At 48.7% G+C, this 23,028-nt stretch overlaps 2 protein-coding genes across 3 annotated transcripts in view; one reads left to right on the top strand and one right to left on the bottom strand.

Annotated features, from left to right (window-relative positions):
- The window catches only part of ZG16 (zymogen granule protein 16), a 34,992-nt gene extending 19,814 nt beyond the window's left edge, over positions 1-15,178 (bottom strand). The window contains exon 1 of one of the 2 annotated variants that reach the window (XM_045382909.3): positions 15,048-15,178. The gene's annotated coding sequence lies outside the window, so the exon portion shown is untranslated. Of the gene's footprint in view, positions 1-13,596; positions 13,736-15,047 lie in introns of those variants that run through there. The other variant, XM_065537306.2, reaches the window with a different exon arrangement.
- On the top strand, positions 12,944-16,507 carry C20H16orf54 (chromosome 20 C16orf54 homolog). Its single transcript, XM_005591576.5, has 2 exons — positions 12,944-13,066; positions 14,030-16,507. Exon 2 carries the CDS (start codon positions 14,030-14,032, stop codon positions 14,702-14,704), a length of 675 nt encoding a protein of 224 aa, XP_005591633.3. The 5' UTR covers positions 12,944-13,066; the 3' UTR covers positions 14,705-16,507.
- Positions 16,508-23,028: the final 6,521 nt, after the last annotated feature.

Below are 23,028 nucleotides of genomic sequence, written 5' to 3' on the forward strand. Positions count from 1 at the left end.
TATTTTTGTTCTTTTTTTTTTTTTTTTGAGACAGAGTCTGGCTCTGTCGGCTGGTCTGGAGTGTGGTGGCGCTATCTTGGCTCACTGCAACCTCCGCCTCCTGGGTTCAAGAGATTCTCCTGCCTCAGTCTACAGAGCAGCTGGGATTACAGTCCAGCACCACCACACCCGGGTAATTTTTGTATTTTTATTAGAGATGGTGGTTTCACCATGTTGGCCAGGCTGGTCTTGAACTCCTGACATCAAGCGATCTGCCCGACTTGGCCTTCCAAAGTGCTGGGATTACAGACATGAGCCACCATGCCCAGCCTCTTTTTTTTTTTTTTTTTTTTAAATGAGACGGAGTTGCTCTCTTTCACCCAGGCTGGAATACAATGGTGCAATCTCAGTTACTGCAATCTCTGCCCCCCAGGTTCAAGCAGTTCTCCTGCCTCAGCCTCCTGAGTAGCTGGGATTATAGGCACCCACCACCACATCTGCCTAATTTTTTTGTATTTTTAGTATAGACAGGGTTTGGCCGTGTTGGCCAGGCTAGTCTCAAACTCCCGACCTCAGATCCACTTGCCTCGGCCTCCCAAAGTGCTAGAATTACAGGTGTGAGCCACTGCACCGGCCTCCTGTGGAATTTCTCAGCCAACTCCACGCCCTTGCTGCTGCTGCACTCCCCCTCCTCCTCCCTAGTCCATGCCTTCATCCTGGTAAGAATCTGGCAGATCAGAGTAGGGGGAGCCTAGGGATGAAATATGACCAGCCCCCACAGGCCACTCCACAGGGCCACCCTCACCCTCACACACCCGGTGAGAACCCTTGAAGTCAAGTCCTCCAATTACCAATTTCTATGCCACAAACCACCTCCAAACTTAATGACCTCAGATAGCAATACTTATCCTTCTCACAATTTGCATTGGGCAGGGCTCCGTGGGGACAGCTCGTCCCTACTCTATTTGGCACCAGCTGAGTGGCCTGAAGGCTGAGGCTGGAATGATCTGAAGATTGGCTCCTTTACATGTTATAGTTGATGCTGTCTGTCATTTGGGACCCTAGCTAGGACTTTAACCAGGGCACCTCCATGTGTGTTGGGCTCCCTCACAACATGGTGGCTGGGTTCCAAGGGTGAGTACAGGGAGGAGAGGGAAAAGGGTGGGGATAGAGAGAAAGAGAAAGAAAGAGAGAGACAGAGGAAAGAGAGCTTTACCTCTTTTATATTTTCAACCTAGCCTTGGAAGTCATAGTGTGACACTCCTGATGCATTCTGCTTGCGAGGATTCAGTCACTAAGGCTAACCCATATTCAAGAGGAGAGGAATTAGACTTAATCTTTTCAATAGAAGGAGTGTTAAAAATTTTGCAAACTTCTTTTTTTTTTGAGACAGAGTCTTGCTCTGTCGCCCAGACTGGAGGGCAGTGGAACGATCTCAGCTCACTGCAAGCTCCACCTCCTGGGTTCTTTTTAGTAGAGACGGGGTTTCACCATGTTAGCCAGGGTGGTCTCGATCTCTTAACTTTGTGATCCACCTGCCTTGGCCTCCCAAAGTGCTGGGATTACAGGCGTGTGCCACAAAACCCAGCCACCTCTCTCTTTTTGATAGAAGCTCATAACTTTATTTGGGATCTGATTTGGATAAGACTGCCTTAATAAAGGAATATACATCTCTCCTGGGATGATAAAATATTTTTGTTTTTTTTGAGACAGTCTTGCTCTGTTGCCCAGGCCCAAATGCAATGGTGTGATCGCAGCTCACTGCAGCCTTAAACTCCTGGGCTCAAGTGATCCTCCTGCCTCAGCCTCCCATGTAGCTGGGACTACAGGTGTGTGCCACCACATTCAGACAATATTTTTTATTATTTTTGTAGAGATGAGGTCTTGCTATGTTGCCCAGGCTGGTCTTGAACTCATGGGCTCAAACAATTATTCTGCCTTGGCCTCCAAAAGTGTTGGGATTCTAGGCATAAGCAACACCACCCAACTGATAAATGACTTTCTGTCTTTTCTGATAAATCCTTTTTGATGTAAAGACAAGGGTCCTTTGGGTTGAGTACTCTGATCTATACAGAATTTACATTCTGGGCTGGGTGCCATGGCTCACGCCTGTAATCCCAGCACTTTGGGAGGCCAAGGCAGATGGATCACCTGAGGCTGAGAGTTCAAGACCAGCCTGGCCAACATGGGGAAACCCTGTCTCTACTAAAAATTACAAAAATTAGCTGGGCCTGGTAGTGGGTGCCTGTAGTCCCAGCTACTTGGGAAACTGAGGCAGGAGAATTGCTTGAACCTGGGAGGTGGAGGTTGTAATGAGCCAAGATCATGCCACTGCACTCCAGCCTGGGCGACAGAACAAGACTCCCTCTCAGAAAAAAAAAAAAAAAAAAAAAATTACATTCTGTTTGTGAGGGATGTCTTCTGGTAAATTTACTTTTGCTTTGGTCTGTGTTCCCAGTTTGGATTAACATTTTTGGGAACACTCTTATCTTGGTTTCTTTGGATTTGGTTTGACTCTTTTCTCCTGCTTATTTCTAAAAATCTCCCAAGAGCAAAAATAAACATTCCAACCAGTGGGTTCAGGATGGCTAACGTAAGCCACTAGGGTAGTTCCTGCTGTCTAAAACACCAGACTGAACTCCTAATATCCCATAAATTACAGCATTTATAGGGTTGTCTTTGCTCTCAAGTCATAAATAAGAAATGGAATGGGGACAGCGCGGTGGCTCACACCTGTAATCCCAGCACTTTGGGAGGCCGAGACACGTGGATCACATGAGGCCAGGAGTTCGAGACCAGCCTGGCCAGCATGATAAAACCCCATCTCTACTAAAAATACCAAAAAAAAAAATTTAGCTGGGCATGGTGGTGGGCACCTGTAATCCCAACTACTTGGGATGCTGAGGTAGAAGAATCACTTGAACCCTGGAGGCGGGAGTTGCAGTGAGCTGAGATCGCAACACTGCACTCCAGCCTGGATGACAGAGCAAGACACTGTCTCAAAAAAAAAAAAGAAAGAAAGAAAGAAAGAAAAAAAAAGATAAAGAAATGGAATGGGATTCTCAAACATGAAGGCATACCAGGATTTCTGGTTTTTGTTGTTGTTGTTGTTTTGGGTGTTTTTTTTTGAGATGGAGTTTTGTTTTTGTTGCCCAGGCTGGAGAGCAATGGTGCCATCTTGGCTCACCACAACCTTCGCCTCCCGGGTTCAAGTGATTCTCCTGCCTGAGCCTCCAGAGTAGCTGAGATAACAGGCATGCACCACCATATCCAGCTAATTTTGTATTTTTAGTAGAGACGGGGTTTCACCATGTTGGCCAGGCTGCTCTCGAACTCCTGACCTCAGGTGATCCTCCCACCTCAGCCTCCCAAAGTGCTGGGATTACAGGTTTAAGCCACCATACCTGGTCAATGCCAGGATTTCTAGGACTCCAGTTAGCTACATATTATGGCTCATTCTTGTGCACATTTTAAAACTGATGAACAAAATTACATCAAGGAAAATTCAGAGCTCAAATGGTCATTATTCATAAAACCTACAACTATAGAGCCTTCTAAGTTCTCTTTCTCTCCCTTTTATTTTATTTTATTTTATTTTATTTTATTTTATTTTATTTTCTGCCTGCTTTGAATCTGCTAACTTTTCCCCCAGTGTTGAGATAAAACTCACTGCTTATGGCATTCAAGTCAAGGTTAAATAAAAGTCTTAAAGGGCTTTTGAATTACAACTCCATGGTAACCAACAACCTAGACAACTTTTTTAAAAAGATAGTATCTTGCTATGTTGTACAGGCTGGAGTGCAGTGGTATGATCGTAGCTCACTGTGACCTCAAACTGCTGGGCTACAGCAATCCTGCTGCCTCAGCCTCCCGAGTAGCTAGTACTAACTGGTGCACAATATTCAGACCAGTTAGCCTTTTTTTTTTTTTTTTTTTTTTTGAGACGGAGTCTCGCTCTGTCACCAGGCTGTAGTGCAGTGGCGTGATCTTGGCTCACTACAAACTCTGCCTCCCTGGTTCAAGTGATTCTCATGTCTCAGCTTCCCGAGTAGCTGGGATTACAGGCATATGCCACCACACCCAGATAATTTTCGTATTTTTAGTAGAGATGGGGTTTCACCATGTTGGCCAAGATGGTCTCAATCTCCTGACCTCGTGATCTGCCCACCTCGACCTCCCAAAGTGCTGGGATTTCAGGCGTGACAGCTAGCCATTTTTTAAAAACATAAAATTAGGTTTGCCTAACAATTGCTTAGAGTGATGAAACACTTAAGTGAAAAATTAATAATCTGAAGAAAAAGGCTGGGCGTGGTGGCTCACGCCTGTAATACCAGCACTTTGGGAGGCTGAGGCAGGCTGATCACTTGAGGTCAGAAGTTGGAGACCATGTTCCTGCTCAACATGGCGAAACCCCATCTCTACTAAAAATACAAAAATTAGCCAGGTGTGGTGGCGCATGTCTATAGTCCCAGCTACTCAAGAGGCAGAGGTGAGAGAATTGCTTGAAACCAGGAGGCGGAGGTTGCAGTGAGCCGAGATCGCGCCATTGCACCCTGGCCTGGGCGACAGAGCGAGACTCTATATCAAAAAAAAAAAGAAAGAAAGAAAGAAAGAAAGAAGAAAGAGAGAAAGAGAGAAAGGAAGAAAGAAAAATAGCTAGACAAATGTTTATAAGGCCAGGCGCAGTGACTCACGCCTGTAATTCCAACACTTTGGGAGGCTGAGGCGGGCAGATCACGAGCTCAGGAGTTTGAGACCAGCCTGACCAATATGGTGAAACCCCACCTCTACTAAAAATATGAAAAATTAGCCAGGCGCAGTGGCACGTGCCTGTTGTCCCAGTTACTCGGGAGGCTGAAGCAGGAGACTCTTTTGAACCCGGGAGGCGGAGGTTGCAGGGATCCGAGATCGCGGCACTGCACTCCACCCTGTGCAACAGAGCAAGACTCAGTCTCAAATAAAATAAAATAAAATAAAACACCAAAAAAGAAGTTTACAAAAGTTAGACTCTCTCAGATCAAAGAAGTTGAAACCTTGAGCTCAGAGCAATAATGTAAGGTATCTCTGTCCAGCAAAAAAAGTCACTTTTTCTGCCACACAGAGGCCAAAAAGCAAAAGCAAAAACAAAACAGAACAAAACACCTGTTAAAATTATTTCCTGCCCACATTTGCTAATCAAACCAGACCAGCAAACAAAAGGCAGATGTGTTACTAGTTCCAGGGTACTTAGATATTTTGTATTTCTTATGTAATTTAGCCAATCCTGGCTATAATGTAAACAATTGAAAATTTAACACTAAACTCATTTGAAACTGAGAAAAAAAATTGTTTTTTGAGACAGTCTCACTCTCATGCCCAGGCTGGAGAACACTGGCACAAACACAGCTCAACCTCCTGAGCTCAAGCAATTTTCCTGCCTCAACCTCCCCAGTTGAATCCTGAGCTGGAACTACGGGCATGAACCAGTACGCCCAGGTAATTTTCTCATTTTTTGTACAGATGAGATCTCACTTTGTTGCCCAGTCTGGTCTTGAGCTCATGGGTTCAAGCAATCCTCCCACACCAACCTCCCAAAGTGCTGGGGTTACAGGCACTAGCCACCTCACTCAGCCGAAACTGAAAAAAAAAAAAAAAAAATTCTTTTTAATGTGTAAAAAAGTTTTCGTTTTTTGTTTTTTAAAAAAATTAAACTGCCTTGGAACTGCTTTACCCAAAATTTTGGTCTGCAGCCTTCATCAGATTACTTATTGGGGGAAATAAAATTTAGCCATGTGAACAGGTCCAGTTTTATCAGAAGTATAATTTGGATCCAACTGTCTTTTATAAACTGGTGAGCTTGCCGGGCACAGTGGCTCACGTGTGTAATCCCAGCACTTTGGGAGGCTGAGGCGGGTGGATCACCTGAGGTCAGGAGTTTGAGGTCAGCCTGGCCAATAAGGCAAAACTCTGTCTCTACTAAAAACCACAAAAATTAGCCGAGCGTGGTGGTGCACTCCTGTAAGCCCAGCTACTCGGGAGGCTGAGGCAGGAAAATCGCTTGAACCTGGGAGGCAGAGGTTGCAGTGAGCCAATAAAATAAACTGGTGAGCTTGTGTTACTAAGTCATGACTTACATTCTAAAATGAAAGTTATAAGACCTTTATGTGTGTATATACGTGTTTTTGTTTTGTTTTGTTCTGTTTTTGCTTTTTGTGTTTTTTAAATTTTTATTTCTTAAGTACAGATGGGGGTCTTAGTTTTGGGTTTCTTTGTTTTTGTTTTTTTTAAGATGCAGTCTCACTCTGTCGCCCAGGCTAGAGTGCAGTGGAACAATCTTGGCTCACTGCAACCTCCACCGCCCAGGTTCAAGCGATTCTCCCACCTCAGCCTCCTGAGTAGCTGGGATTACAGGCACCCGCCACCGTGCCCGACTAGTTTTTGTATTTTAGTAGAGACGAGTTTCATCATTTTGGCCATGGTTGGCCAGGCTAGTCTGGAACTCCTGACCTCAGGTGATCTGCCCACCATGGCCTCCCAAAGTGCTGGGATTAACAGGCATGAGCTACCATGCCCAGCCGGGGTCTCTCTATGTTTACCCAGGCTGGTCTAGAACTCCTGGGCTCAAGCAATCCTCCTGCCTCGGCCTCCCAAAGTGCTAGGATTACAGACATGAGCCACCATGCCAGGCCTGTATGTGTGTTTAGATGTGTTTATGCATATGTACGTGTATTATGCAAAACATCTGACACAGTTGGCCAGAAATCTTTTAAGAAATTCTACTTATACATTTGGGTGCTCATATAGTTGCAAATATTGTTGGTTGCAGTGGCTCACACCTATAATCCCAGCATTTTGTGAGGCCAAGGTGGGAGGATCACTAGAGACCAGGAGTTCAAGACCAGCCTGTGCAACATAGCAAGACCCCAACTCTACATGAAATTTAAAAATTAGCCGGGCGCGGTGGCTCACGCCTGTAATCCCAGCACTTTGGGAGGCCGAGGCGGGCGGATCACAAGGTCAGGAGATCGAGACCACGGTGAAACCCCGTCTCTACTAAAAATACAAAAAATTAGCCGGGTGCGGTGGCGGGCGCCTGTAGTCCCAGCTACTCAGGAGGCTGAGGCAGGAGAATGGCGTAAACCCAGGAGGCGGAGCTTGCAGTGAGCCGAGATCGCGCCACTGCACTCCAGCCTGGGCGACAGAGCGAGACTCCGTCTCAAAAAAAAAAAAAAAAAAAAAAAAAAAAAAAAAAAAAAAAAAAAAAAGAAATTTAAAAATTAGCTGGGCATAGTGGCCTATGCCTATAGTCCCAGCTACTCAGGAGGCTGGGGTGAGATGATCACCTGAGCCTAGGAGTCTGAGGGTACAGTGAGCTATGATTGTGCCACTGCACTCCAGCCTGGGTGACAGAGTAAGATTCCCTTTGTCTGTTAAAAAAGAAAATATATACAAGTTACTATGTGTGTGTGTGTATCTGTGTGTTTATGTGTATATATATATAGAGAGAGAGTAATTAATCCAGATATCTTTTACTTCCTGTGACTTAAGTAAATCTTTAATCTTTAATAAATAAGCTGGTTTTAAAACTATTGGTAAAATAGGCGGGGCTCAGTGGCTCACACCTGTAATCCCAGCAGTTTGGAGGGGTGAAGTGGGTAGATCATCTGAGGTCAGGAGTTTGAGATCAGCCTGGCCAACATGAGGAAACCCTGTCTCTACTAAAAATACAAAAAAAGTAGCCGGGTGTGGAGGCAAGTGCCTGTAATCTCAGTTACTTGGGAGGCTGAGGCAGGAGAATTGTTTGAACCCAGGACGCAGAGGTTGCAGTGAGCTGAGATCGTGCCACTGCACTCCAGCCAGCGTGGCTGAGGAAAATGCTCTCTCTCTCAAATAAATAAATAAATAAATAAATAAATAAAAGAAAGAAAGAAAGTATTGGTAAAATAAAAATAGAAATGTCTTCAGAATTGTCATCATACATTTTTGCTTGGGTTCACTGGTCGGACAGTTTTATATTTATCTCCACTAGATTTTTTTTTTTTTTTTTTTTTTTTGAGACGGAGTCTCGCTCTGTCGCCCAGGCTGGAGTGCAGTGGCGCGATCTCGGCTCACTGCAAGCTCCGCCTCCCGGGTTCACGCCATTCTCCTGCCTCAGCCTCCCGAGTAGCTGGGACTACAGGTGCCCACAACCGCGCCCGGCTAATTTTTTGTATTTTTAGTAGAGACGGGGTTTCACCGTGGTCTTGATCTCCTGACCTTGTGATCCGCCCGCCTCGGCCTCCCAAAGTGCTGGGATTACAGGCGTGAGCCACCGCGCCCGGCCTCCACTAGATGTTTTAAGGTTTCAGGGTCTGACACACGGGTTATAAGACTATAAATCAAATTTCAAACAAAATGACCTGTGTTTGTATAATTTTTTGTTGTTGTTAGAGATAAGGTCTTGCTCTGCTGTCCAGGTAGCATGATATAACTCACTGTAACCTCGAACTCCTGGGCTCAAGTTATCCTCTGCCTCAGCCTCTTGAGTAGCTAGGACTACAGGCACATGGAACCATGCCCAGCTAATTTTTTTTTTTTTTTTTTTTTTGGTGGAGATGGAGTCTCATTGTATTGCCCAGGTTGGTCTTGAACTACTATCCTCAAGCAATCCTCTTGCCTCCCAAAGTGTTTGGATTAGGCTAGGTATGGTGGCTTATGCCTATAATCCCAGAACTTCAAGACACTGAGGTGGGAGGTCTGCTCCAAGCCCGGAGCTTGAGACCAGCCTGGGGAACATAGCGAGACCCCATCTCTATTTAAATTAAAATGGGCCGGGTGCAGTGGCTCAAGCCTGTAATCCCAGCACTTTGGGAGGCCGAGACGGGCAGATCACGAGGTCAGGAGATCGAGACCATCCTGGCCGACACGGTGAAACCCCGTCTCTACTAAAAAATACAGAAAAAACTAGCCGGGCGAGGTGGCGGGCGCCTGTAGTCCCAGCTACTCGGGAGGCTGAGGCAGGAGAACGGCGTGAACCCGGGAGGCGGAGCTTGCAGTGAGCTGAGATCCGGCCACTGCACTCCAGCCTGGGCGGCAGAGCGAGACTCCGTCTCAGAAAAAAAAAAAAAAAAAAAAAAAAAAAAAAAAATTAAAATGGCTAGGCATGGTGGCTCACACCTGTAGTCCCAGCACTTTCAGAGGCCGAGGCAGGTAGATCACCTGAGGTCAGGAGTTCAAGACCAGCCTGACCAACATGGCAAAACCCCATCTCTACCAAAAATACAAACATTAGCTGGGCATGGTAGCGGGTGCCTGTAATCCCAGCTACTTGGGAGGCTGAGGCAGAAGAATCACTTGAACTTGGAAGGCAGAGGTTGTAGTGAGCCGAGATCATGCCATTGTACTCCAGACTGGGCAATAGAGCAAGACTCTGTCTCAAAAATAAATAAATAAATAAATAAATAGACAGGCATGGTGGTGCGCACCTGTAATCCCAGCTACTTGTGAGGCTGAGGCAGGAGAATCACCTGAACCCAGGAGGCAGAGATTGCAGTGAGCTGAGATGGAGCCACTGCACTTCAGCCTGGGCAACAGAGCGAGACTCTGTCTAAAAAAACTTTTTAAAAAATTAATTAAAAGAAAAAGTGAGGCAAGGCATGGTGACTCACGCCTGTAATCCCAGCACTTTGGGAGGCTGAGGCGGGTGGATCACAAGGTCAGGAGTTTGAGACCAACATAGTGAAACCCCATCTCTACTAAAAATATAGGTGGTGTGCACCTGTAATCCCAGCTACTCAGGAAGCTGAGGCAGGAGAATTGCTTGAACCTGGGAGGCAGAGGTTGCAGTGAGCTGAGACTACACCACTGCACTCCAGCCTGGGAGACAGAGCGAGATTCCTCCTCAAAAAAAAAAAAAAAAATCTGTGTCTCCTGAGTTATCAAGAAATTACTCATATGTTTAAGCTTCTTACTTAGGTGAACACCTGATTGTCACAGGCTATAAAAATGATTAACAGGGAAGTAACTTGAAATAATGACTATCCTTGCCTAATATCTCAGTTTTCATAAATAATCTAGAGAAACTGTTAAAAATAAACTATGTAATGCATAATTTCTTATAAATAAATTTTTCATGGAACTTTAAATATTCTATTATGTTCTATTAAATTAACTATTAGATATTCATTAGATGTGTGGATTATTTCCAAGTAAGAAGAAATAACTGAAACAAATTGCTGAACATAAATGTTTTTGGTTGGCTTCTTAAAATTTTTTTTTTTTTGAGACGGAGTCTCGCTCTGTCGCCCAGGCTGGAGTGCAGTGGCGCGATCTCGGTTCACTGCAAGCTCCGCCTCCCGGGTTCACGCCATTCTCCTGCCTCAGTCTCCTGAGTAGCTGGGACTACAGGCGCCCACCAACATGCCTGGCTAATTTTTTGTATTTTTAGTAGAGACGGGGTTTCACTGTGTTAGCCAGGATGGTCTCGATCTCCTGACCTTGTGATCCGCCCGCCTCGGCCTCCCAAAGTGCTGGGATTACAGGCATGAGCCACTGCCAACTTGGTGCGTGGGCGGGGAGCCAGTGAGCTGGGAATGCTGACTGGTCAGAGATGAAATCATGAAGAGTTGGAGCTGTCTTCTTGCAGAGTCAGTTCTGGGTGGGGGCCACAAGACCAGATGAGCCAGTTTATTGATCTGGGCGGTGCCAGCTGATCCATCAAGTGCAGGGTCTGCAAAATATCTCAAGCACTGATCTTAGGAACAGTAGGGACGGTCAGAATCTTTTAGCCTGCAGCTGCATGACTCCTAAACCATAATTTCTAATCCAATGGCTAATGTTAGTCTAGTCCCCAGGCAAGAAGGAGGTCTGCTTTGGGAAAGGGCTGTTACTGTCTTTGTTTAAACTATAAACTACAAACTAAGTTTCTCCCAAAGTTAGTTCAGCCTACGCCCAGGAATAAACAAAGACAGCTTGGAGGTTAGAAGCAAGATGGTGTCGGTTAAGCTAGATCTCTTTCACAGTCTCAGTCCTAATTTTGCAAAGGTGGTTTCCCCCGAACTCTCCATCTCCACCTCCTCCCACCAGGGCTCAAAATCACCAGGACGGGGCAGTCTGACTGATAATGTCTTTTCATTCATTTATTTTATTTATTTTGAGATGGAGTCTCGCTCTGTTGCCCAGGCTGGAGTGGAATGGCACGATCTCGGCTCACTGCACCAGGTTCAGGCGATTCTCTTGCCTCAGCCTCCTGAGTAGCTGGGATTACAGGCACGTGCCACCACGCCTGACTAATTTTTGTATTTTTAGTAGAGACAGGGTTTTGCCATGTTGGCCAGGCTGGTCGCAAACTCTTGACCTCAGGTGATCTGCCCACCAAAGTGCTGGGATTACAGGTATGAGCCACCTCGCCCAGCCCAGGGATTTCTAACTATTCTTCCACCACCCCGGCCACCACATGCTGACCCACACATACATTGGTCATGCCACTTTGGTCATGTCATCTGCTTTCCTTAGGCCTTAACTTTGTCATCTGTGGATAAGTGAGTCAAACTAGAGAATCTCAGAAAGTCTCCTGGACTCCAAAGCCTGATGACATTTCGTCACACTCTGCTCTAGACTCCTCCCACCCTCAGCCCCAGGAAAGAGGGACAGACATGAGGCTAGTCAGTGTTTTGGAAACAAGCCCACGCCTGTTTTTATACCCTGGACTCCTCCCAGAGGCCTGACATTTTTGTTACCCAAGCCTCACCTCACTGATATTTTCCAACCAGAATGGGGGCTAAATGGTCTGAAGAGAGAGAGACTTATGTTAATTAAAAGTATGAGGCAGGAGCCAGTGTGGTAGCTCACACCTATAATCGCAGCACTTTGGGAGACGGAGGCAGGAGGATATCCTGAGGCCAGGAGCTTGAGACCAGCTTGGGCAACATAGCGGGAGCCCATCCCTATCAAAAAAAAAAAAAATTTAAAAAAAAAAGTGTGAAGCAAGTTGGTCAAGCAGGGGGTGCCTGTGGGGGCTGGATGGCAGGAGCAGATCTGGGGAGGCACCGTGGATAGGACAAGGCAGGATGGGGTGGGGCATCCTCCCAGGAGGAGCAGGGGGAGGCACCATGGTTCTCTAGGAATGTACGGGCTAGATTACTTGTGTCCTATTTCTTTTTCTTTCTTTTTTTTTTTTTTTTTTTTTTGAGACGGAGTCTCGCTCTGCCGCCCAGGCTGGAGTGCAGTGGCCGGATCTCAGCTCACTGCAAGCTCCGCCTCCCGGGTTCACGCCATTCTCCTGCCTCAGCCTCCCGAGTAGTTGGGACTACAGGCGCCCGCCACCGCGCCCGGCTAGTTTTTTGTATTTTTTAGTAGAGACGGGGTTTCACCGTGTTAGCCAGGATGGTCTCGATCTCCTGACCTCGTGATCCGCCCATCTCGGCCTCCCAAAGTGCTGGGATTACAGGGTTGAGCCACCGCGCCCGGCCTCTTTTTCTTTCTTTTTAAGATGGAGTCTCGCTCTGTCAACCAGGCTGGAGTGTGGTGGCACGATCTCAGCTCACTGCAACCTCTGAGTCCCAGGTTCAAGTGATTCTCCCTGCCTCAGCCTCCCGAGCAGCTGGGATTACAGGTGCCCATCACCACATCCGGCTAATTTTTGTATTTTTCAGTAGAGATGGGGTTTCGCCATGTTGGCAGGCTGGTCTCGAACTCCTGACCTCAGGTGACCTGCCCACCTTGACCTCTCAAAATGCTGGGATTACAGGGGTGAGCCACTGTGCCTGGCCCCTGCGTCCTCTTTCTCAGCTTCTGGGTGAATGTTCTGGGGCCCAGGGCCTGGCTATGGGGTGACACTAAGTTCAACAGAGCCATTGCCCATTCCAGCCCCACCTTACCCCAGGAAAAGCCTCCTCACCGCAGTGACCACATCCCCTTGGGTTGCTTTGGAAACAAACACTCCCCGGGGGCAGGCGAGTTGGGGCACAGTTGCCCAGCAACAGGCGGTGCCCTCCCTTCCGCCTTCATCCGAGGCCCGGCCTCTATGTCTGAAAGGCGGACTGCCCTGCACCTTCCGAGCCTGCATCTCTTAGTCCGGCACCAGGAAGAGTGGCTCTAGGAGGGAGAGGCGCCCAGGGACTGACCCAAGGTGAGTTGAGGGGTGCAGGAGGCCCCTGCAGATGGAGGATGTGGGGGACAGAGAGAGGTGTGCAGAGACGAACAAGAGAGAGAGACAGGCCAGAGCCTGGGCAAAGCTGGGGAACCTGGGAGGGGTGCAGAGGCGCCTCCGGAGGCCTGGCCTGGCCCGGCAGCAGATTCCGCGATTCCACGGAGTCTATGAGAACAAGATCAAGTCCAAGGAGACTGGTAAGGGGCGAAGGAGCCCCAAGGGGCCAGCAGAGGTGGCCGGTGGGAGGCGGTAGGGGAGACACACACAGGGGAGCCGGTCGGAGGGGAGGTTCTCATTTCTTCACCCACCACTTCCTCTCTAGGCCTAAGCAAGACTTGAGGGGGCCGAGTGGGGAGGAAAGAGGCCCTCAAGACCTTTCTGGTCTGAGGCACCCTGGGGTCCGGGAGGGAAATGGGGCTTCTGGAAAGGCCTGGAGAGCTGGGGAAGAGGGCCTGGCTGTGCGCATAGGTAGGCAGCCTGTCCTCCCGCCCCACCTGGCTCACGCTTACCCTTTCTGGTCCCCCTTGCTCCTCTGTCTCTCCAGAATGTTCTTTTTCTTTTTTGAGAAAGGGTCTTGCTCTGTCACCCAGGCTGGAGGACAGTGGTGCAATCTGGGCTCACTGCAGCCTCGAACTCCTGGGCTCAAGTAATCCTCCCACCTCAGCTTCCTGTGTAGCTGGGACTACAGGTGTGAGCCACCATGCCCAGCTAGTTTTTAAATTATTTATAGCGATGAGGTTTCACTGTGTGTCCAGGCTGGTCTTGAACTCCTGGGCTCAAGCGATCATCCTGCCTCGGCCTCTCAAAGTGCTAGGATTCCAGGCATGAGCCCCCGAGCCCAGCCCCTCTCCCAGGCTTTCCTGGACACCTGCTGCCTCTCTCTCATCTTTGTTGTGCCCCCTCTGCCTCATTTACTTTCTCTTCTCGCCCCATGTCTTCCAGATGCCGTCGACTCCAGAGCCGCCCTCTGGGCGCATGGAGGGGCCCCCCACGTGGGAGGCAGCCCCATGGCCCTCACTGCCCTGTGGGCCCTGCATCCCCATCATGCTGGCCCTGGCCACCCTGGCTGCGCTCTTCATCCTCACCACCGCTGTGTTGGCTGAACGCCTGTTCCGCCGGGCTCTCCGCCCAGACCCCAGCCACCATGCACCCACCCTGGTGTGGCGCCCAGGAGGAGAGCTGTGGATTGAGCCCATGGGCACCCCCCGAGAGCGCTCTGAGGACTGGTACGGATCTGCGGTCCCCCTGCTGACAGACCGGGCCCCTGAGCCTCCCACCCCAGTGGGCGTCTTGGAGGCCCAAGCAACTGCCCCATATGCCCCCTCAGCCCCAAATTCTGCTCCCAGCTCCTTGGGCCCCCAGACTCCACCGGAGGTCCCAGCCCGGAGCACCTTCTGGGGGCCCCAGCCCTGGGAGGGGAGGCCCCCCGGCACGGGCCTGGTGAGCTGGGCTGAACCCGAGCAGAGGCCAGAGGCCAGAGCCCAGTTTGGGAGCCCCCAGGCCAGGAGGCAGCGGCCACGGAGCCCGGATCCCGAGTGGGGCCTCCAGCCACGGGTCACTTTGGAGCAGATCTCAGCTTTCTGGAGGCGTGAAGGCCGGACCAGTGTGGGGTTCTGAATTCCCAGGGTTCCCCAGAGACCCGTGAGGAAGGCCCTGCCTCAGTGGGACCAGGGACCCCAGCGTCCAGCATTAGGACTGAGACTGCCCCAGGGAAGATGCCCCTCCCAGGCCCCCTCCACTAGAGTCCCCCTCCCCAGTTCGGGGTGGTGGCCAGGCTGTGTGGACTAGGGGAAGCCGAGCAGTGCCTCTGCTCAGCTGCCTCGGCTGTGGTTCAGAGACCTGGGGGTGGAGCCAACACCAGGCCAGAAGCCTTCAAGATCGCATCAAGATAAAGAACCCAAGGTACCAGATAGGCAGGAAAAGGCATCGACCACCACCTCCACCTTCCCTCAGTATTTACCGAAGCCACCAATACCAAAGAGAAAGGGTCCCGCGGTGCTGAACAGCCTCGGTGTGGTGATGACAGCTGGCAGGAGATGACAGGAATCCAGTTTCCCAGAGGCACAAATCCTGTTCTCCTTGGCCACTCACCCACTGTGAGGTCCTCTAGGAAAATACACAAAGAGAGGACCAGACCAGGCAGAGGAGCATTTTGTTTCAAATGAACTGCGGCTTTGACCCCCAAAATGCAAGGAGGAACTGTGCTGGGCCAAGCTGGAGCGGCGCTGTCTTCCTGGAGTGGGGACCTGGAGTCAGAGAAAATCCACAGGCTCCCTGCCCCTCCTCCTCCATCTGCACACGCCTCAGCTTAGGACCCTCACCACTCCATGGTGAGGAACGCCATGGCCAGGGAGAACTGAGTTTCATCCAATGTGGAGAGGAGTCCCAGAGCAGGGCAGCTCCCAAACTGTGCCCTCTGATCATCGTCCCTTCCAGCTTGCTGGAGTGTCCAGAGAGACAGATTTGCCACAAGCTAGGCTTACTTATAATGCTCCACCCCATAGAAATGGGACCCCAAGTACCCGATCTTCCCTTTAGGAGAGGCAGGTGGGTGAGCAGCAGATGTAGTTTCCATTTCCCTGGAGGTCTAATTTTTCAAACTTCACTTTTTTTTTTTTTTTTTTTTTTGAGACAGAATCTCAACTCTGTCACCCAGGCTGGACTGCAGTGATGCAATCTCAACTCACTGCAGCCTGGATCTCCTAGGCTCAAGCAATCCTCCCACCTCAACCTCTAGAATAGCTGGGACTACAGGTACATACCACCACGCCCAGCTAATGTTTGGATTTTTTTGTAGAGACAGGGTCTCACCATACTTCCCGGGCAGGTTTCCAACTCCTAGGCTCAAGTGATCCAGCAGCCTTAGCCTCCCAAAACGCTAGGATTACAGGCATGAGCACTGCACCCGGCCACTTTTTTTTTTTTTTTTGAAACAGGGTCTTACTCTGTTGCCCAGGCTGGAATACAGTGGCACAATCTCAGCTCACTGCAACCTTGAACTCCTGGGCTTCAGTGATCCTCCCACCTCAGTCTCCCCAGTGGGTGTAACTACAGGCATGTACCACCACACCTGGCTATTTTTTTTTTTTTTTTTAGAGATGGGGTCTTGCTGTGTTGCCCAGGCTGGTCTTGAATTCCTGGGCTCAAGAGAGCCACTCATCCCCAAGTCCCAGAGTGTTGGGATTACATGAGCCACCATGCCCGGCCAAACTTCAGCCTTGAATATTAGTAATTTTGCCATATTAGTTTACCACCTGTACTATTATTTGCTTTATATTTTTCTCTAAATTGGCTCATTATTCACTTATTAAAATTATTGTGACAGGACTCTTTTTTTGTATCACTTCTGTAAATGAAAAATCAGTCTCATTTGCCATCAATAGAAGGTAAAAGATGAAAATAAATATAATGTAAACAAAATTGTTAAGATCTAAATTCTGTTCCCTGATGGAAGCATTGACCTAAAACTCAGCTGTGTTTTTTTTGTTTGTTGTGTTGTGTTTTGTTTTGTTTTGAGATGGAGTCTCGCTCTGTTGCCCAGGCTGGGGTACAATGGCATGATCTCTGCTCACTGCAACCTCCGCCTCCCAGGTTCAATTGATTCTCCTGCCTCAGCTTCCTGAGTAGCTGGGATTACAGGCGCCTGCCACCACGCCCGGCTAATGTTTGTTTGTTTGTTTGTTTGTTTGTTTGTTTGTTGAGACAGAGTCTCGCTTTGTTGCCCAGACTGGAGTGCAGTGGCCAGATCTCAGCTCACTGCAAGCTCCGCCTCCCGGGTTCACGCCATTCTCCTGCCTCAGCCTCCCGAGTAGCTGGGACTACAGACGCCCGCCACCTCGCCCGGCTAGGTTTTTGTATTTTTTAGTAGAGACGGGGTTTCACCGTGTTAGCCAGGATGGTCTCGATCTCCTGACCTTGTGATCCGCCCGTCTCGGCCTCCCAAAGTGCTGGGATTACAGGCGTGAGCCACCGCGCCCAGCCTAATGTTTGTATTTTTAGTAGAGACAGGGTTTCACCATGCTGACCAGGCTGGTCTCGAACTCCCGACCTGAGGTGATCTGCCTGCCTCAGCCTGCCAAAGTGTGGGAATTACAGGCATGAGCCACTGCGCCCGGCACTGCTCTTTGTTAACAAGAAAAGGGAATGATGATCTGCAAATCAGGAAGTGTTAGATACTCTAGCACCACACTGAGACCTTCTGGAAGCGCCGAGGGAGACAGACAGCCCCGCACAGGGGGCGGGATGCTGTATTGTTTAATGTTGGCCAGGAAGTTCACCCATAGCCAGGAAACACTCGCTTCTTCCTGCACAGCGGGCTAAGGAGCGCTTGGAGCCTCTCATCCAATCCCTTGACCTCCTCTCTGATTTTTGGGATGTTGGAAGTTGATGGAGCAGCCAGAAGCCCCAGGCAGAGGGACTGAAAGCCTAGTCCAGCCTCTTCCCCCAGCTGTACTCACTGGCCAGCATCCTAAGCACTGTTTCTGAGCTGGGCACTGGGAGGGGAGGAATCAGACCTGGGCCCTGCCCTCAAGGAGCTCACAGTCTCTAGCAGCAGAGTGGGGGACAAAGGTAGGGGTGAGCTAAGATATGGACACAAAACTGACACCAGGTAGAGACCAGGGCCCTGTCCCATCTCTATCACTCATGAGCTGGGTAACAACATCCCTTATCATCACCATCAGCTGACAGCACTGGGTTGTAGGGACTCTGCCCACGAGGAGTGAAGAGACCTCAGAGAAACAGAAAATAGAGGCAGGAGTTCAGAGGTTAGATGCTTCCATGCTATGGGCTCCGGAAAGGCACTGCAGTGTGGAAGAAATACAGGGACAAGGCCCCGGTTCATGATCTGGCTCCATCACTTTATTCACTTAGAGACTTCAGAAATGAGAGTTTTGTATTATGGGGCCTCATGTGCTTTTTTCATGTACAAAAAGAGAGCTGAAAGTTGAACAAGATGTTCTATTGGGACTTTTCTAGCTGTGACATTTGAGGATGAGTGAAGGGGGCCAGCCCCTCCATACCTGTGGGTATTTCTCATCAGGTGGGATAAGAGACTGAGAAAAGAAATAAGACACAGAGACAAAGTATAGAGAGAGAACACTGGGCCCAGGGAACCGGTGCTCAGCATACGGAGGACCCGCGCCGGCACTGGTCTCTGAGTTCCCTTAGTATTTATTGATCACTATCTCTACTATCTCAGTGAGGGGGATATGGCAGGACTATAGGGTAATGGTGGGGAGAGGGTCAGCAGGAAAACACGTGAGCAAAGGCCTCTGTGCCATAAACAAGTTTAAGGAAAGGTGCTGTGCCTTGATTTGCACTTAGGCCAGATTTACGTTTGACTTTACACAAACATCTCAGTGCAGTAAAAAGCAGTATTGCCGCCAGCATGTCTCACCTCCAGCCATAAGGCGGCTTTCTCCTATCTCAGTAAATAGAATGTACAATCGGGTCTTACATGGAGACATTCCATTCCCAGGAACGAGCAGGAGACAGATGCCTTCCTCTTATCTCAACTGCAAAGAGGCCTTCCTCTTTCACTAATTCTCCTCAGCACAGACCCTTTACAGGTGTCAGGCTGGGGAACAATCAGATCTTTCCCTTCCCACGAGGCCATATCTCAGGCTGCCTCAGTAGGGAGAAACCTTGGGCAATACCCAGGCTTTCTTGGGCAGAGGTCCCTGTGGCCTTCCGCAGTGCATTGTGTCCTTGGGTACTTGAGACAGGAGAATGGCAATGATTTTTACAAAGCATACTGCCTGCAAACACATTTTTAACAAAGCATGTCCTGCACAGCCCTAAATCCATTAAACCTCGAGTCAACACAGCACATGTTTCTGTGAGCACAGGGTTGGGGCTAGGGCTACAGATTAACAGCATCTCAAGGCAGAAGAATTTTTCCTAGTACAGAACAAAATGGAGTTTCTTACGTCTTCTTCTTTCTACATAGACACAGTAACAGTCTGATCTCTCTTTCCCCCACAATGAGTAAAATGAAAGATGGTTGGATGGATGGATAAATAAATTAATGGATGGATGACTAGATAGATGGATGAATAGATGGATGGATGGATGAATAAATGGACGGATGGATGGATGGATAAATAGATGGATGAATGGATGGATGGGTGGATGGATGGATAAATGGATGGATGGATGAGTGGATGGATAGATAATGGATGCATCGATACATGGATTTGTGCATGAGATCTTCCTGAGGCAGATTCTAACTTGCTATCTGCAGAGTCATCTTTATATTTCCAGACCCAGAACATGGTCTAAAACATAATAGGAGCCTAATGAACGGGGAATGAATAAGTTCATAGATTAACAGATGCATTCGTTTTACTCTTTCTTCTTTCTATTTTAAACCTCTCCTGTCACTTTTTTTAGACGTATTCATTGACCAGAATCCCACTTATTTTTAACACCATCTTATTTCTTTCTCATATCGATGCCTTCTTTTATATCTTTAGAAATTTAAACTACACTTGCTGTATGGTTCTTTACCAAATAATGCTATTCTCTGGAGTTTTGGAATCGGAGCTAATCCTGCTATATGCTGTGTCTGCTTACTGTCATTCATGAAGATTGTTTCCTCTTATGTTTTGTAATTTTGAGCTGTGAATTCAGCTTCAGCAGGGCGTTATCAGTGGGAACGCACATGCCCGCCAAGGTTCGAAGAGGTTTCATATCTGCTTCTGCCAAGAGCTCTTCATGGGTGTTACCAACCCTGGACTGCATTATTCTTCTTATTATTATGTATTTTTTAATTTTTTTGAGACAGAGTCTCGCTCTATTGCTTAGGCTGGAGTGCAGTGGTATAATCTCAGCTCTCTGCAACCTCCATCTCCCAGGGTCAATCAGTTCTCCTGCCTCAGTCTCTTGAGTAGCTGGGATTACAGGTGCCCGCCAACATGCCCAGCTAATTTTTGTATTTTTAGTAGATATGTAGTTTCACCATGTTGGCCAGGCTGGTCTTGAACTCCTGACCTCAGGTGACCCACCCGCCTCAGCCTCCCAAAGTGCTAGGATTATAGGCACGAGCCACCACACCTGGCCTGGACTATATTATTTGTTGACATTTGGGCTTCCCAGACCATGCAGATGATGTAAACTTGAACCCCAAATCCAAGTGAGGCCAAGCCTTTGGTTATGAATTCTCAAAAGAGTTGTCACCAAATCTCAGAGTGAAACAGACAAGGTCCTTTTATGCTTCCTGAACTGGAGGCAGATTTTTTTCCTAGTTTACTCTTTCATCAAGGATGTCACCCCTGCCGGGCACGGTGGCTCATGCCTGTAATCCCAGCACTTTGGGAGGCCGAGACGGGTGGATCACGAGGTCAGGAGATCGAGACCATTCTGGCTAACATGGTGAAACCCCGTCTCTACTAAAAAATACAAAAAACTAGCCGGGTGAGTTGGCGGGCGCCTGTAGTCCCAGCTACTCGGGAGGCTGAGGCAGGAGAATGGCGGGAACCCAGGAGGCGGAGCTTGCAGTGAGCTGAGATCCGGCCACTGCACTCCAGCCCGGGCGACAGAGCGAGACTCCATCTCAAAAAAAAAAAAAAAAAAAAAAAAAAAATGATGTCACCCCTTAAGGGTACAAGCTTTCTATTAGTGTCTATGTTTTCAGTTCCCCAGACAAGGCCTCATCTCCAATCTCTAGGTAGGTGTAAAGCCCTAGGCCCTTCAATGCCAAGATCACAGCCACCCAGCTGCTTGCACAGCTCTAGTGTTTGATTTCCTCTTCATGCCTCATGGGGATTTCCCTTTCTTTCTTGCAACTAAGCTGCACATTTTAAAGGATGTTTGTTTGGTTTTATGCAGCGCTTCTAGATGCATAGTGTTGAGGACATGCTTGTCAGGTTATTCCATTCACAATATCACCGAAAAGGCTATTTCCCCATATAAATAAGTTTACATCTCTCCCACCTTAAAACAACCAGCCAACAAACAACTCTTTTTTTTTTTTTTCAGAGATGGGGTCTCACGCTGTCACCCAGCCTGGAGTGCAGTGGTGTAGTCACGGCTCACTGCAGCCTCAACCTCCTAGGCTCAAGCCATCTTTGCCTTGGCCTCCCAAGTACCTGGTTACAGGTACATGCCACCAGATCCAGCTGGTATTTTGACTTTTGTAGGCATAGGGTCTCACTATGTTGCCTAGCCTCAAGTGATCCTCCCTCCTCAGCCTCCCAAAGTGCTGGGATTACAGGGGTGAGCCACTGTGTCCAGCTCCAACAACTCATTCCCTACCCCTCACACACAGCACGACCTCTCACCTCCTTCACAGCCAAATGTCTGGGAAGAGCCATCTGTCCCAGCAGTCTACACTTTCTCATCTTCCCCTCTCTCTGCAACTGGTTGTAGGCTTCCGTGGGCTTCCAGCACTCTACAGAAACGACTGCCATTAAAATCATGACCTCCTATTTTAATCAAAGGACACTTTCAAGCCTCCTGCAGACAGCATTGGACGCTTCTGGAAACGTTCTCTCCCCATGGCTCTGTGGCTTTACACACACCTGCTTTCCCTCCCGGCTCCCCAGCCGTCCTCCCTGACTCTCTTTGCTGGCAGCCTGCCTTCTCAGAGGTCAGTCCTGAGCTGCTGCTCCCCTCCCTCTGCACTCCTTCTGGGAAATTTCAACCAGGCCCAAGGCTCCAATTGCTATCTCTCTTTTTTTTTTTTTTGAGATGGAGTTCACTCTTGCTGCCAAAGCTGGAGCACAATGGCATGATCTCAGCTCACTGCAACCTCCGCCTCCTGGGCTCAAGCAATTCTCCTGCCTCAGCCTCCCAAGTATCTGGGGTTACAGGCGCACATCACTATATCCAGCTTTTTTTTTTTTTTTTTGAGATGGAGTCTCCCTCTTGTCGCCCGAGCTGGTGTGCAATGGCATGATCTCAGCTCATTGCAACCTCCACCTCCCAGGTTTGAGCAATTTTCCTGCCTCAGCCTCCCAAGTAGCTGGGATTACAGGCGTCCACCACCATGCCCGTGTTATTTTTATATTTTTAGTAGAGACAGGGTTTCACCATGTTGGCCAGATTGGTCTTGAACTCTGGACCTCAGGTGATCCGCCCGCCTCGTCCTTCCAAAGTGCTGGGATTTCAGGCGTGAGCCACTGCGCCCAGCCTAATTTTGTATTTTTTAACTAGAGATGGGGTTGCACCGTGTTGGTCAGGCTGGTCTCGAACTCCTGACCTCAAGTGATCCACCCACCTCAGCCTCCCAAAGTGCTGGGATTACAGGTGTGAGCCACTGCACCTGGCCCCAATTGCTATCTCATACCCTGATGATCCCCATGTCTCCATCTCCAACGGTGGCAGATGTGCTCCTCCTAGATCTATTCTCCCATTATTTTAAAGGAACAGCACTGCCTCTGATACGGTTTGGCTGTGTCCCCACCCAAATCTCATCTTGAATTGTAGTTCCTGTAATCCCCACGTGTTGTAGGAGGCAATTGAATCATGGGTGCGGTTACTTCCATGCTGTTCTCGTGATAGTGAGAGTTGTCACAAGATCTGATGGCTTTATAAGGGGCTTTTCCCCCTTTTGCTCAGCACTTTTCCTTGCTGCCGCCATATGAAGAAGGATGTGTTTGCTTCCCCTTCTGCCATGACTGTGTAAGTTCCCTGATGCCTCCCCAGCCATACTTAATTGTGAGTCAATTAAACCTCTTTCCTTTATGAATTACACAGTCTCGGGTATGTCTTTATGAATAGCATCAGAATAGACTAATACAACCTCTTCTTTGTTTCTTTCTTTTTTGAGACAGAGTCTTGCTCTGTTGCCGAGACGAGTGCGGTGGTGCAATCACAGCTCACTGCAGCCTCCACCTCCTCAGGTTCAGGTAATCCTCCCGTGTCAGCCTTCCAAGTAGCTGGGACTACAGACATGTGCCACAACACCTGGCTAATTTTTGTATTTCTTGTAGAGATGG

Source organism: Macaca fascicularis, chromosome 20 (assembly GCF_037993035.2).
Source record: "Macaca fascicularis isolate 582-1 chromosome 20, T2T-MFA8v1.1".
NCBI lineage: Eukaryota > Metazoa > Chordata > Mammalia > Primates > Cercopithecidae > Macaca > Macaca fascicularis.

What these genes read in the sequence shown, in the direction of transcription:
- C20H16orf54 (XM_005591576.5), top strand. Translation starts at nt 14,030, where the DNA reads ATGCCGTCGACTCCAGAGCCGCCCTCTGGGCGCATGGAGGGGCCCCCC.